At 41.7% G+C, this 16992-nt stretch overlaps 1 protein-coding gene across 4 annotated transcripts in view; it reads right to left on the reverse strand.

The window, feature by feature from the left end:
- The window catches only part of arap2 (ArfGAP with RhoGAP domain, ankyrin repeat and PH domain 2), a 110736-nt gene that overhangs the window by 71483 nt on the left and 22261 nt on the right, over nucleotides 1–16992 (reverse strand). For all 4 annotated transcript variants that reach the window (XM_054752963.1, XM_054752959.1, XM_054752961.1 and 1 more), the window contains exon 9: nucleotides 4866–5083. In XM_054752963.1, the coding sequence (XP_054608938.1) occupies nucleotides 4866–5083 (218 nt within the window). The remainder of the gene's footprint in view (nucleotides 1–4865; nucleotides 5084–16992) is intronic.

Genomic DNA, 16992 nt, shown 5'->3' on the forward strand with positions numbered 1-16992 from the left:
ACTCCTGGGAAGGTTCGCTACTGTTCCATGTTTTTGCCATGTGTGGATAATGGCTCTCACTGTGGTTCCATGGGGTCCCAAAGCTTTAGAAAAATCTTTAGAACCTTTTTCAGACTGATAGATCTCAATATTTTACACAGGGCCATGTAGGTTTGTTTTTTTTTTTAAAAACTGCATTTTGTGTTGTCTTTGACTAATATTTGAACTTGTTTGAAGATCTGAAACATTTAAGTGTGACAAACATGCAAAAAAATAAGAAATCAGGAAGGAGCCCAAACCTTTTCACACCACTGTGAGTGGTGTGAACTCAGGACGAGCTTGTCAACCCATTGAAAATACATACAGTACATACATATATATACACACATAATATGTATTACGTATATATATATATATTATATATATACACACACACACACACACACACAAAAATAGTATATATATAATATTTATATGTATATCTTTTTTTTTTTTTTTAAAAACTGAACTGACTACTAAAACTGAACTGACTAAAACACTCTTAGTTTCCATAGACTAAAGCTAGACTAAAATATCGCATAGAACTGACTAAAATGTGACTACAACAAGAACCATTTTCTTCCAAAAGACTAAGACGAAGACTAAAAATAAAATGGCTGCCAAAAACAACACGAAAGAAAAGTAGAAAAGTGTTCTGCTTCTCCAAACATCACGCATGCAAAAGAGTCACACATTTGCATCACGAAACCATTTTGACACATCACACCTCACAAAAAATTCAGACCTCACAATTGCTCAGCTTCATTTTCTCTTCCTTCACATCTGCGCGCTGCCGCTTGTCCATGATTGTGTATTTATTTCACCGTGTTTACGTGCGCAGATGGCAACCGCTGTGACGCAACAGAGCTAAGGTAAGAGCACTGACCAGAACTCGGCCCAGGGGATGAAGTGAAGTCAGTGTTGATGCAATACACTGCTGATGGGAATGAACCAACATTGCAAAATGTAAATGATTTCAAATTTTCAACTGATCTTAAAATCTTGCTCAGGACTTTAACAAGAGGGACTTGCAAACAAGAGGGACTCAGGGCCAATCCTTGAAGCAGTCCAACCTCCACCTGGAACCTATCTGTGACACCTACAACAACTGCCCTCACACTTCTTCTATACAACTTTAACATACTGTACTCTGCCACCTCAGATTTCCTCATGCCACAGCTCCTCTCTCTTCATCTATTGTATGTTTTTTGTAAAGCTGCAACTCCTTTTGTCCTTCTCTGTACTTCTCCATCAGGACATTCAACGCGAACATTGCATCTCTGGTGCTCTTTTTCAGCATGAAACCATACTGCTGCTCACTAACTTCTAGGGCTGTCTTCTACTAAGGATTTTCATAGTTGGATCTGATTAATTAGATTTTGTCTGTTGTCGACTAATCATCTGTTGGTTTTTTTTGGAACACAACTAATGGGGATCCCTAAAAATAAACATATCTCATTTGAGACTTTTTCCACCTCAAAAGAAAAAGGCTAAAGCACTCAGATAAACAAATAAACATGGTAGGTGTGCAACAACAGAACCTTTATTTATTTAGTGAGACAGAAAGCAAGATGAACAAAACCGTCGGCAGGTGGACATAATCACACATAATAAAAGTGCACATTAAAATGGGAACAACATGGCTTGAAAAACAAGCTCTTGCCAAAACTCTGTTAGCAGCCTAATTTAATGGACTAAAATCTACAGTTGGACTATAAAATGAAGTTGACGGAACAGCCTTACCCATTTTAATGATACGCCATGTTGGTTGTTGTCGTGTGATATGTAAGAAGCTGCTGACAAAAGTTGCACTTCACTTTCTCGGGGTCATCTTTAACCGTTTCAAAATATTTCCACACTTTAGATTATTTTTAGTAGCCATTATAGGCCATTATGTCCGTTGATGTTGACGGTCATCCGAGCGCTCACCTCAGCTCCTTTGGATTGTGCATCTTTATTTTATTAATGCGTAGTAAGTATACATACTTACATAGTAAGTACACATTTTGATACAATTTGTATCAAACTACGCTACGTATAATAGAGATTGACTGATATGATTTCCTCAGGGCTGATACCGATGGGTGCATGACACTTGTGCATGACAAGTGTTGCACTCAGCTGCAACGTCTTTTTCGTACTTTAACGGAAAAATACACGCTAGCACACGCTGTTGTGCTGTAATCATGTGGTCTCTATCCGGACACGGCTGGATAGACGTGCTGGGGCACAGTCTGGAATCGACGGCTTGTATCGGAGTGCCAATATGGGCAATATGATATTTTAGACTCAGGCCATCATATTATTATGCTGCCTGATATCCAATATTAATATCAGTACACCCCTACTAATTTCTGCACTTTCCTTTGCCTTGCTTCCGCAACTCTTTCCCAGAGCTTCATTGTGTGGCTCATTGTCATTCTTGTTAAAAATGCCACTCCTGTCTCACCTAAACACTTCCATAGCTCCACGGGTATGCCATCAAGCCCAACTGCCTTCCCATTATTTGTCCTCTTTAAAGCTGCTCGAACTCAGCCTTACTGATGCCTAGAACGTCCATGTAGTCACAACTTCCACTCTTCTCTCTTTCTACGTTCATCGGTCCTTTGAAGTATTCTTTCCATCTTACCCTCAAGCCATCCTCACTTGTGAGCACATTCCCATCTCTGCGCTTCATCACTCCAACTTGCCTCCTTATCATGTTTCCTCTGTCTATATGGCACACTTAGCACCTTCCTGGCTGTTTCCCTGATTACTTTTGCTGTGTTTACCAATCTGTCTGAAATTCTTCCTGAAGTCCTTACAGGTGCTTTCATTCTTCAGCTTCCACCATTTGGTCCTCTGTTCTCTCCTTGTTCTTTTCCTTTTTTGCGCAACAAGAGTCATTCCACATACTATCACTCTATGTTCTGCAAAAATGCCCTCCCCTGTCAACACTTTCAGGTTCTTCTGTACAGATTGTCATCGACCTGCACGCTCCTGCCTGCACTCTTATAAGTGCGAGTGTGTTCCTCACTCATTTCCATTCGTATTGCAAACTCTTAAGTCTTTGACGCCATATCTGCCCATCACCTCCTCATCTCCTCAATTTCCTTCACTAACCATTGACCATTGAGGTCTGCACCGATTACCACGCTCTCACCTCTGGGAATACTCTGCATCAACTTACCCAACCAGCTCCAGAAATTCTTGTTCTCTTCAAACTCAAAACCAACTTGTGGGGCGTTACCACTGACAGTGTTTATCGTTACTTCCCCAGTTTCAGTCTTCATCACAGCTCGGTCTGACACTCTCCTGATCTCCACAACACTGTTTACACACCTTCACAATCATAATTACCCCTTTTCTCTTCCCATCTACTCTGTAGTAAAATGGCTTATACGTCTTCGAACCTTGCTGCCTTTCCATCTGGTCTCTTGGACACAGTATATACATTTTTCTTCTCTCCATCATGTCGGCTAGTTCCCGACCCTTTCCTTTCATTGGGCCAACGCTTAAAGTCCCTACTATCACTGCTACACTGTTGCCTTTCCTCATCTCTCTCTTTCCTCACACGTCTTCCCTGTCTCGGTCTTATTTGTAGACCAACATTTGACAAAAGATAATGGTAGTGTGTTGTACATTTTCCATACTGTTGCTTTGCCAAAGTGTTGGTATCGCCGATTCGGAGGCGCCACAGTACAACTTCTGCTGCTCTTAAAGTTATTAATGACTTTATTGAATATAAGGACCAAAAACAACACTGTGCAGCTCTCTTTGTTGACCTCAAAGCATTTGATACTGTGGATCATCTTATTTTAAAACAACGATTGATTAGTGTTGGCCTGTCAGAAAAAAGTGTCAAATGGTTTGGCAATTATCTTTTTGATCGATACCAGTGTGTACAGGCTGAGGGGTTATACATCAGGTCTACTGAAAGTGTCTAAAGGTGTACCGCAAGGTTCTGTTTTGGGACCACTTTTGTTTATTTTATATATTAATGATGTTGATAAAACTGTGTTAGACGCAAAGTTTCATTTCTATGCTGATGACACGGTCTTATGCTGCGCAGGAACTACACCTACTCAGGCTATTTTTAACTTGCAGAAAGCTTTTAATTTGCTTCAGAAATGCCTTGTTGAAAACTTGTCTTAACCGATCGCTATAACTTGAGATCTGAAGACTTTATCATGTTGACTGTTCCAAGAGTAAAAAGGCATTAGAGTTATTCTGCACCATTTTCCTGGAATAAGCTCCAATCTGACTTGAAGCTGGATCAGTTGGTCTCAATTTACTCTTTTGTGAGACTTTTAAATGTTTGGGTTGGAAAATCATCATGCTGTAAATGCTTTGCCTGATTACTTTTGTTACCTTGTATTTTTATTGTTTTATTTTTTATTATGGGTGTATGAATGTCTGATATAACTTGTAAATTGTGCTGCCTCTTGGCCAGGACACTCTTGAAAAAGAGACTTTTAATCTCAATGAGGTTCTCCTGGTTAAATAAAGGACAAACAATAATAAATAAAAACCAAGTTGTCATAATAATTATTATAATAATAATAGCAAATCTGCCCTGTGCCCTGTGTCACCCTGTGCCCTTGTTGGGATCTTAATGAGTCCTGTCACTAATAAGCATTGATTGGCTGCACTGCTGCTTGATGAAGTTGCAACAGGTCCTCGCGTCCTTGTATTTCAGGTCATATGCTAGCATTTTCATTCACAACCACGTCCTTCTTTTTGCTTTCCATATTCATGACTATATGTCTCTCTATTGCTGTCTCATCTCTTTCAAACAGACACTCATTGTCATCCTGCAGAGAGGAAGTCCCCAAAGGTGCCGAGAAAAAAAAAAAAAAAAGAAGTACCTGTTCTGTTTTGCACAGCCTGACTTTGCTCCCCACCAGGGACACCAGAACTCTGCCTTTGTAGGCGCGCACCTCCAGCATACCGCGCTTGTTTGTGGAGGAGCGGCAGCGGCGCAGGCTGTGGCGCCACTTCTGGGAGCCGGCAGCGGCAGTGGGGGGGGGATGGTGGTGGTGATGTGCTGCCGTCTGAAGAGTTTCCATCCACTCGTGGCGCTCCCCTGTCGACACGCGAGAATGGAGAAAACGCATTTAAAACAAAGAAAAGATTAAACTGGGAGTCATCATTTTTGCATTGCTGCTGCATACAAAGGATTCAAATATGAAAGAGGCGTAATTGGACAGGATGAGCCACAACTGGTTTGAATTCACTTTGCCCCTGGAAAAATAATATCCTTCAAAGCGGCAAAGAGAAAGCAATAGCAGCTTAGCTCACTATTAAAAAGCCTCTGGCAAAATTTAGCAGATCACCCACAACAGCTCATTAAAACATCATCAAGCCAGTCAGTGAATACAGCTGAAAATTCTCTACTATTTTGTCATTTAAATAGTTATTCCATAACTATTATACTTCTAGTGCTACTTATTCTCTGAAACCTACAACCTTACTCTGGAAACATTCTTCCTTTATTCTCGTAAATTCTAAGTTTGTACTTATTGCAACTTTATTCTCACCTTTTCTTCTTTTATTTTTCTATATTGCTACCATGAACCGGAATACAATTATAAAACACAGAGTTAATAGTTATTTAGTTACGTCGCACCTTCGATGATGTCATCAGCCGTAGACTTTCCAAAATATTAACACGTTTTTATAGTTTTATAATTATAGTTTTACATGCATAAAACAATTCTAAATACCATCATTTCCGGTGTATAAGCCGCTCCGTTTTTTTCATGCTTTGAACACTGCGGCTTATACAGTGATGTTGCTGATTTGTGGTCACGTTGTAGTCTTGCGACATCTCATGTGCTTTCGAGCAGCGCCTTCATCATGGAGAACGCGTGGAGAGGTGTAATGTAACACCAAATGTGACCAGTAGATGTAGTTATATCCTCAGTAATGCTGAGCAAATGTCTGAAGTAGACACTTGCTTCCTTAACTTGGCATTAGAACATGGCGGCACACCCGGGCTGCTCAAAGAGTGTGTCCAACTTCAGTGCACCTTGCTGGGTCACACCACGTGGCTCCACCGGCTCTCTACCCTGGTTCCCCTGACCTCCGAGGAGGCACATCCTCTACTTGGAGGGTGTGTACAACCACAGTGCACCTTGCTGAGCCAGGTTCCAGGTTCCATGTTCCATCGCAAGCTCATTCAACAAGACGTCTGGTCTTTTAAAGAGAAGGATCAAGACGGCAATGACAGCACAACTTTTCTGGTGGGCTACTGTTTATGTTTAATCTTTGTGTGTAACATCTCTCGGTGTACTAAATATCCCATGTCACGACGTGGAAACATGCGGCTTGTAGACCGGTGCGGCTTATCTATGGACGAATCTATTTATCTCTTTAAATGTAGTGGGTGCGTCTTAAATACCGGTGTGTTCTATAGTCTGGAAATTATGGTACATATAGATGATGAATGAAAGGGCTAATAAACATTTAAGGGCACTTTTACCTTCATTGCAGACATGACTTTTCCCAAAGACACAATGCGGCAGAGAGACACCACAAGGACGCCATCTTCCTGTTTTGTCATGAGTTATTTCTTGAATTCAATCGTGTTTCTCACCTTCTTTATCAAAATGCTGGCACTTGCAACTTTCCATTTTGGGTTACAGTCTTGAGGTGAGAAACACTATTGAATTCAACACGTCAAAACAGGTACAAGATGGTGGTAGTTGATCTCGCTGTCACGTTGTGTCTTTGGGGCCAGTCACGTCTTCAATTAAGGTAAAAGTAAATGTTCGTTTATCATTTATATGCATTTATATGCATTTCAAATTGTTTTCTGCATGTAAAACTATAATTGTAAAACTAGAAAAACTTGTTTTGTGTTAACATGTTTGGCTTTCTGGAACGGATTCATTGGATTTACATGATTTCTTATGGGAAAAATTGATTCAGTTACCGTCCCACTCGGTTAGAGTCAGACCTCCTAAGTGTGACCTCAATTTTGCAGAGTTACGTGTACGTTACTCTGGCAGTTGGGATTTAATCTTGCATTCTCACTTTTTCTTCTTGTATTTTCAACTGTATATTGCTACCATGAAGTGGAATAAAACTGAAAAAGTCATCGTCTTTTGGGATTTAATCTTACAAGGGGCAGGGCACAATAATTGCCAAACTATTCATGCTCTAACTTAAAACTCAAATTTTATTCCAGTAATAGTCTTGTTAAAATGATAACTTTACTCTTGTAATAGTATTGAAAAAATATACAGTAAGTGTATTCTCACTTTATATTCCTGCAATGGCATTTTTCTATATTATTACAAGGAATTGGAATAAAACTGTAAAACATCAAGACATTATTTTTTTCTGGCAAGTATGACATTATTTTATATAAAAGTTACAACATTACTCTAGCAACATTCGTTTTAATTCCCAGAAAATCAAAAAACTGCATTTTCTTATAATATTCCAACGTAATTTCTGTAAAATTGCAAATCTTTATTGTAAATTGAAAACTTTATTTTTGTGATACTAAGGAAATTTTTAGTTTGACTTTATTTTCATATCCTTACAACTTTTTCTAGTAGGTATAGCCTTAGTTTTGCAGTATTATGACTTTTCCTTATTATATTCCATTCATACAGTACTGCTTTTCCTCGCAAAAGCAGGACTTGTTACCATTTTATAGATTTTTTTAGTATATATTAAAATTGTTATACTTCGATTCTCCTGGCTTTTTATAAGAACGTGTCTTATTTTTAATTATTTACTGGCCTTGCAAGAAGTTTAAGGTTACGTTAGCAACAGCGACAGCATATACACAGACAAAGCACTTATGCAAAGCTGCCAAAGTACATCAAATGGACCTAAAAGAAGACATAACAAGACAACCTTAACCACAGCGTGCCTAAACTCCGAGCCAGTCTTCATCAGACAATTTAATATTTCATGTTAAGGGGTGGGTGAGGGTTACGCTTTTAATCCCCAAAAGGAAGAGAGTCCCTGTAATGTGAATGTAGAAACAGATTTATACAGTCACAACAGGAGTTTTTACACAAGTAAACACACACCCCGCGGGTCCATGCCAGACGGCGCCCGCTGTGGCAACTGTTTAACACAACACAGGGAAAGGGAAAATCAAATATGATGTGAAAGGCAGGAAAAATATCTCATCTAGTCGGCTTTTGTCTTGGAAGGAAGTAAATGTAATTGTGACGGGATGACAGGTTTGATTATGTTCCAGTGATATTTTAGGGAGTGTATTTTTGGACATCGTTCCCAAAATTGGAACGAGGGGCACGAGGGACACGTCCCACTCTGGGGAGGAGGTTGGGTACCCATAAAGGTGCACAACAATCCACTTAGGTCCACACAAGGACTGATATTTTAAAAAGGCACAAAATGCACATTTTCATATTTTGTTTTCGGCCTTAAAAAACAGAGGTTCACACACACACACACACACATATATATACATATATATATATACACACAGTACACATATACATATACACATATACACAGACATACTCCTAATCAAAATCTTAAAACTAGTTGAAAAATTGTTAGAATTTGCATTTTGCACATTTGGATCTTAATGAGGTTTTAAGTAGAGCTACAATATGCAAAAGCAAGAAGGGGGAGTGAGACAAAAAGCATTTTTGAAAAAGAAATTTATTGAAAACAACAATTAAATTGAAATAGGCTGTTTATCAGCTGATGAAAAGTTTAAGACCATCGCTCAAAAAATAACAAAAAACTCTCCAAACCAGAACAAAAAATGTTCTCAGTAGGACTCAGTAATGAGTAGCTCCACCGTTCTTGTTAATCACTTAAATAATTGGTTTGGGCATGCTTGATGCGAGTGTTTCCAGGAGGCTAGTGGGAACATTGCTCCAAGTGGTGAAGATGGCTTCACGAAGGGCATCAACTGTCTGGAACTGATGGCCATTTTTATAAACTTCCCTTGCCATCCAACCCCAAATGTTCTCTATGGGATTTAAATGAGGGGAACATGCAGGATGGTCCAAAAGAGTGATGTTATTCTCCCTGAAGAAGTCCTTGGTCAAGCGAGCATTGTGAACTGCAGCGTTGTCCTGTTGAAAAACCCAGCTGTTACCACACAGACGAGGGCCCTCAGTCATGAGGGATGCCCGCTGCAACTTCTGCACGTAAGCAACCACCGTTTGACGACCCCACACCACCTGAAGCTCCAGTGTTCCACTGAATGAAAAAGCACCCCAGATCATGATGGACCCCCCTCCACTGTGCCGGGTAGAAAACATCTCAGGTGGGATCTCCTTGGAAGCCATCTGGACCGTCAAGGTTACATTTTTTCTCATCAGAGAATAAAACTTTTTTCCACCTTTCAATGTCCCATGTTTGATGCTTCCTGGCAAAGTCTAAACGGGCAGTTTTGTGGCGTTGAAGGAGACAAGGTCTTTGAATTCCTTTTTTGTTTTTCAAACCCTTTTCCTGCAGATGCCGTCTGATGGTTATTGCGCTGCAGTCGGCACCAGTAAGGGCCTTAATGTGGGTGGAAGACCGCCCTGTGTCTTGATGGACAGCCAATCGGATCCTCCGGCTCAGCGCAGGTGTGATTTTTTTGGGTCTACCACTTGACTTTTTTGTTCCATAATGCTCAGGATCTTTCAAAAAATGTAGAATGACTGTCTAATGCGCCCAACCTCAGCAGCAAAGGCACGCTGCGAGAGGCCTTGCTTATGCAGCTCGACAATCCGACCACGTTCAAAAAGAGAAAGCGTCTTAGCTTTAGCCATCAGGAGGGCATGACAGTGTGAATGCCTGACAGAAAATGAACATTTTGAGCAGATTTTGGCTTTTATAGCCTGTGGTCATAAACTTTTGATCAGGTAATAAACAACCTATTTCAGTTTGGGGTTTTTTTGTTTAAATGACAAGTTCCAAATGTTTTTTGTCTCACTCCCCCTTCTTGTTTTTGCATATTGTAGCTCTACTTAAAACCTCATTAAGATCCAAATGTGCAAAATGCTAATTCTGGCAATTTTTCAACTGGTCTTAAAAGCAAGCTGTATTATATTACGTTATGTTACGTTGCGACTCATAACACATAGGAGATTAAAAGAAAAACACATTCATAAAATTTGAAATATTAAAAAACATCCTCGCGCTCCTCTAATCACCAGTCAGAACTCAGTCAGGATGCAATAGTCACATCTGCAATGAATACTTTTACACCAGATGTCATGGGACACACACCTTCCAAAAAGTTAAACTTTTGTCTCATCAGACCACAGAGTATTTTCCCAAAGGTCTTGAGGATCATCAAGATGTTTTCTGGCAAAATTGAGACGAGCCTTTGCCCAGTGTCTGTCTTATGGCGGAGTCATGAAAACAGTTCATGAGGCCTGCAGTTCTTTGGATGTTGTTGTGGGGTCTTTTGTGACCTTTTGGATGAGTTTTCGCTGTGCTCTTGGGGTAATTTTGGTTGGCTGGCCATTCCTGGAAAGGTTCACTACTGTTCCATTTGTTCGCCTTTTGTGGATAATGGCTCTCACTGTGGTTCGCTGGAGTCCCAATGTTTTAGAAATGGCTTTATAACCTTTTCCAGACTGATAGATCTCAATTAACCTCAGTCAAGCTATGCTTTAACAAAGGCGGCAATCACTTTTACACACAGGGCCTTGTAGGTTTGGATTTTTTTTCCTCCCTTAATAATAAGAAATTTAATTTAAAAACTGCATTTTGTGTTCAGTTGTGTTGTCATTGACTAATATTTACATTTGTTTGATGATCTGAAACATTTAAGGGTGACAAACGTCCAAAAAAAAAAAGAAATCAGGAGGGGGCAAACACTTTTTCACACCACTGTACATTATATATGTCTGACGTATTGTCTGGTATTTTTTATCATCAACACAGGCAGACAAACATATATGCACTTTGCAACAGCAGCTGCCCAAATGGCTCGAATGTGCCATTGGTTCTAAGAAGGACCCTTAACTACCCTGCTAGGTGCCTGGTGTAAAAACCATGAAGTCCGCCCTGAACAATGGCTGCACGAAATATAAACATATAATTCGGAAATTTACAACAGCAATCGACCGGGTAAGTCCCAAATATCGAGGAGTTGATTGCGATCGACCGACGGGTTGGCAACCCCTGGTCTAAAAACTAATGACAGATATTGCAGCATGTCACTTGGCTGAGCTTGACAAATCTACACAATGTATAAATATCTTTTATTGGTGACCTGCCACCATGCCCCCGGCTGATTGACAGGTGGGCTTCTCAATGAGGTGTCAATCATTTCACAGAGCTGACATTGTCTTACGGTGACCTTAATTAGCTTCCCGACATCCTGGGGGAAGACGTGAGCCCCTCTTTGACCTCTACTTCTGAAATTGCTTGGTCCTAAACTCCGTCCTCTCCCAAAATTTCCTTGAATTCACAATTCAGCGCCATCCATAATGAATAACCTCCTCCATTATTGACTGCTCTTTACATCACAAGGCTTTACTACTTTCTGACTTCCATTACCTGTCCTGCTCTCACATATTTGCCTCTTAATTTATTCAAGGCCTTCCTCTCTCTCTCTCTCTCTCTCTCTCTCTTTCTGTGTCCACTCTCATCCTCGCTGTCAATCTGAGAAGGGTCGGTAGCAAAAAAGGAAGCCGCAGACGGAGGCGAGCGCTGTGTTAGCATTTGCACGCCTGAGTGCGTACGCTTGGAGTACATTTTGCTTGCGTTGTGTGCATACGAGATCATACTGAAGCCCTCAGCTAAGCTCCTCTCCTTTCACTTCCTCTCCATGCATATGAGGATAAAATAAATAAAAGTCTGGCTTCAGTGCTTGTTAAGGCAACGTGGTGTACTGTATTTAGAGAGATGAGGCAGAGAAGTAAAGTGGATGAAACAAAACCAATGTCCACTCTGAGACCAGGTCGGGAGCTCTTAAAGGACGCCCACACAAACTCCATCAGAAGAAGCAGCATTTGTAGTGTTTGCTTTGCTTGCCTCACTTTGTCTCATCCCTGCACGCATGCTAAACTGTCACATAACTGTCATATCTGTGCATTTCTGGACACCGGAAAGATGCACCCAATCCTTGATGTTGCTTCACCGCACACACCTACAAAACACCATCTGGTTGACTTTTATGGCAAATCAAATATTTTCATGTCATTTTTTAAATGTAATTTTTAGTTATTATACTGTTTTGTTATCCCTGAAGGAAATTAAATAATATAAACCAACTCTACACTCTCGGCAGGGTCCTTGACGGTGCATGGGATTTGACTCAGTCTACATGTGTTTTGTGGAGCTGGAGAAGGCATTCGACCGTGTTTCTTAAGCAATCCTATGAGGAGCACTCTGTGAGTACGGGGTACTGGACCACCTAATTCCGGCAGTTTGCTCCCCATATGACCCGTATCAGAGTTTGGCCCGCATTGCCGGCAATAAGTCGGACTCGTTTCCAGCGAGGGTTGGATTCCCCGCAGCCAGAATTAATTCCAGAATTAAGTACCTTGGGGTCTTGTTCACAAGTGAGGGAATGATGGAACACAAGGTTGGCAGGCGGATTGGTGCGGCATCTGTGATGAGCACTCTGCATTGGACCGTTGTGTGAAGATGTGTCAGTGGGATTGAGAAGGTCTTTGAAGAATCCGGTCCACAACATCTCGAGTCGAAGTCAACAGCACACCATCCCCACCGTCCACAGTGTTGATTGTGCACTACTTCCCCCTCCTGAGACCTTGTCAGCGACCGCCAGAGCCGCAGACCGCTTGGTCTGCCGGTACCCGTCAGATGCCTCTGGAGTCCCATGGGCCAAACTGGCCCGATAGGATTATTTCTTCATCTTGACGGCATCCCTCACCACTGGTGTCCACCAACCGGTTCTGGGATTACCGCCACAATAGGCACCGACCACCTTATGGCCACAGCTCTGATCAGCCGTCTCGACAATGGAGGTACGGAACATAGCCCACTCAAACTCAATGTCCGCCGCCTCCCTCGGAACATGGTCGAAGCTCTCCCGGAGGTGGGAGTTGAAACTTCTTCCAACAGGGGACCCTGCCAGACGTCTCGAGCAGACACTCACAATGCTTTTGGGCCCGCCAGGTCTGACCGGCATCCTCTCTCACCATCTGTGCCAACTCACCATCAGATGGTGATCAGCGGACAGCTCTGCCCCTCTCTTCACCTGAGTGTCCAAAAGTCCGGCGACACAACCATGAAGTCAATCATCAAACTACAGCCCAAGATGTCCTGGTGCCAAGTGTACACCCTTATGCTTGAACATGGTGTTTCTTATGGACAATCTGTGACGAGCACAGAAGTCCAATAACAAAAAACAGCTCGGGTTCAGATCAGGGGGCCGTTCCTCCCAATCATGCCTTTCCAGGTCTCACTGTCGCTGCCAACGTGAGCATTGAAATCCCCCAGCAGAACAAAGGAATCCCCCGAGGGAGCACTCTCCAGTAGTCCTTCTAAGGACTCCAAAAAGAGCAGGTATTCCTAACTGCTGTTTGGCGCATAAGCGCAAACAGTCAGGACCCGTCCCCCCACCCGAAGACGGAGGGAAACTACCCTCTCGTTCACCAGGTTAAACTCCTACGTACAAGCCCTGAGCCGGGGGGGCAACGAGAATTACCACCACTGCCCGTCGCCTCTCACTGCTGGCAACGCCAGCGTGGAATAAAGTCCAGCCCCAGTTGAGATAACTGGTTCCAGAGCCCTTTCTGTGGGTCAAGGTGTGTCCAACTATACCTAGCCGGAACTAGTCCACCTCGCGCCCCAGCTCAGGCTCCTGCAGCTGAGGATTGGTAAATTTTGTGTGTTTTCTTTCATTATGATGTCATTTTATTGGTCAAAATGTTGATAAAACAGCACTTTCACCAACTTTACTCACTTGTGTATGAATGAAACTCCTGCATATGCTGGAATCCTACCATTTAGAGAATACGGTAATTAACAAAAACGACCTATCCAACTTATCTGCACCTTTATCCAGATCTACACCAAAATGCATGCCCCACCTTGCCACAAAGTTTGATCAGTGGCAAAACATTAGCCATTTTTGTGCAGTCCTGTAAACTTGGTCATCCCAGGTTCTAATGTAGCACCATCACATGCAGCCTCATGTTCTATTTCCGTTCTATTTCTTCTTCTTCTGTTGCTCCTTGCAAGGCTGACAGTACCTGAGGGAAGATCCCACCTGCGGACCAGTCGACAACCGTGTGCACACTTTCCTCTGTGGCCTTTAATTATTCACTCCTCTCAGAGCTTCCCTCCATCCTCACTCTGCCTTATGCCCTTTCACTGCCGTCTCTGTGTTACACCTGCCTTGCTGCCGTTCTTCCACTTCCTCTTCATGCTCTCACCCGGGCAGCTCCTGAACTCCACTCCACTAACTTCCTCACTTTTTCCATCAGCGGCCTCCCCGGGTCTTCCTCTTTCTTGTGCGCTCCCCAAAGATTGATGACTCTTGGCTACAAGGCGAGCGGGTTGCTTTAAAGATGCATGAAGGGGATGAGGACTGGCTTTTTTCCTCTCTCTTTTTCCATCCCACACCTTCCAACAGAGAAGCCACCTTGGTGTGAAGCTTCATGCCGTTGCCATCGGAGGAGATGCCTCACTCAAAACACTCAAGTGGTAAAAGTAGTCAATAAGAACACCACAATTTAAAAAGTACGCTTCCCGTCCCTCTTATAGATACAGTGGATCCCTCCACATTCACAATTCAGCATTCTGTAAATTTGTGTATTTTTGGTCATAATTTGTGTTTTTCTTAAAATAGGCCGTCCTCAGAAAACACATCTAATTCATTATAAATACGTAATTTATAAATACGTGATAACACACGGAAAAAGTACAGCTTACATATCCCGCTGTTAAAAAAAGCCCACAATTTTTACATGTTTATGCTTCATTGCTAATGTTTTTTCATCAAGCGCACTTGGTGGTCACAAACACCCGTGGCTTCACTTGACATTCATTCAATATTCGGGATTGATGCACCTATAAATTAAAAAAAAAAAATCAATTGCAACTCTAAGAACGGTTAGTAAACTAGCATCAGGTTAGTTACCTGCCGCCTGTCGCTGGATGCTAATGCTAGGTTGCACTCACCTTTCCAGTGATGATGACGCTATCTTCACTGGTAGACACCAAAGCTAAAGGTTCATAACGGATCCTGGCTTTTGTAGACTTTAAAAGATTCTTCTGACTAGTTGTATATGTCTGGATACTGTAGGTCTGATTTTGTCCTTTGTTTCCACCGACTCAGCTGATGTAAAAAGCACGCCGGGTGCGCTGTACGGGTCGGTTATGTTTAACCTATCACGTTTTGTGTTGTATCGCTCAATATCTGTGTTAAAATGTGCAGTAAATTCAGAAGGCTTAAAGATGACACTGGCGCCATTCATTTTAGCTGCTGCTTCACCTGCCAACATGTCGCTGTTAAAAAAAAAAAAAAAAAAAAAAAAAAAAAAAAAAAAAACTAGTCACATGACGTCTGGAGCGCTATAAAGACGGATTTTATGAAACGAAACTCACATAAAGAAACAGTAAAGTTAAAGGTAAAAAAATTACATCAACATGATTAAAAAACATAACGCACTAAATATGCCTGTGAATAATTAATCACAGTTAATACTTCAAGCTCACAACCCTACTTTTGACAAATAAAAACAAATAAATGCAACAAAATTTGAGCATTTACGGTAACACACAATACTCATGTTGTTACACTTGCCGTCCGGTTGTTTACAATGAAATCTTCAGCGCTGTTAATGCTAGCTGAGCAGTTTGGTCCTTACCGCTACTACAACATTGGTTCTGTTGCTGCCACACTGTGCAATATAATTGTTAATACATGACCATGTGGTCAAAGAGAGTTTTCTTTCCCTCACTTTCTCATGCACTCCAAATCTTTATTAAAGTTGTTATAGTCAATGACAACAGCCTCTCAGTGAATATCGCCTGCTTCCTATTAAGTGTTTTAGGTAATAATTAGATTATTTAGAGTATAATTCAAGTATGACAGGAACCTATGAGCGCTCCCCAAGGAAAACCATCCTTGAGTGTTCCCACACATTGTAGGGAGTGCATACAGGAATGTGGAGGCCATACACAGTTGAGTCACATTATGAGTTGTGTTGTAATTTTGTGATCGTTACTTGCGGACATATTCCTAAATATACATCATACCACATATGAAACACATACATTTAGAGCAGTGCTTCTCAAATAGAGGGGCAGACCCCCTTGGGGGACGCGTAGTGAACTGCCGGGGGGGACATGAGAGGCAGGGAGCACTTTCGATATTTGTGCAGACCTGCCAGCATGTATGAATTTGTCATACTCAGCATGCAATGTGACTCTTGAATACGCTTGTACGCTTCACTGGTTTCAGTTACAAGTTGCGTATGTACAGTCCAGATAAATACATAGGTATTATCAGTTTCCCAGTAGTATTTCAAAAACGTTTCTGTCCCCCAGTGGGGGCATGACAAAAAAATAACTGAGAACCACTGATTTTAGAGCTAATCTCCTATTCATTCTAGTTTGCCTTCTTTTATTGGCTGTTTTTAACAGGTCAAAGGAAAACTGCACTTTTTTTTGGAATGTGAGACGTGAACACATATGTTTTTCTCTTTTCTGTGCATCCTAAAGATGTAAAAACAGCTAAAAAGATGCCGCTAAGAATGCGCGGAATGGGAAACACTTATTCCGCCTATAAAAGCCTTCTGAATATAACTCCAAAAAGTGCCAACGACGATCCATGTACATATAATGTGACGTGCGTATGAACCAAGCTAGAGCGACATTGTTATTATAATGATTAGCATTGTTACGTCGATCGAGCTATGTTACTGGTGTATTGATACGGCTAGCGACTAGCTTCACCACACACTCGCCCGCAGCACGTCAGCACCGCGCTCTCAATGCCTCGGACCACTACCGAAAGGTGACGCAACATATTGGAGCAGACGAGACCCTGCAGGTTTTCTTTCCAGCCGGTCACTA

Source organism: Dunckerocampus dactyliophorus, chromosome 15 (genome assembly GCF_027744805.1).
Source record: "Dunckerocampus dactyliophorus isolate RoL2022-P2 chromosome 15, RoL_Ddac_1.1, whole genome shotgun sequence".
Taxonomy (NCBI): domain Eukaryota; kingdom Metazoa; phylum Chordata; class Actinopteri; order Syngnathiformes; family Syngnathidae; genus Dunckerocampus; species Dunckerocampus dactyliophorus.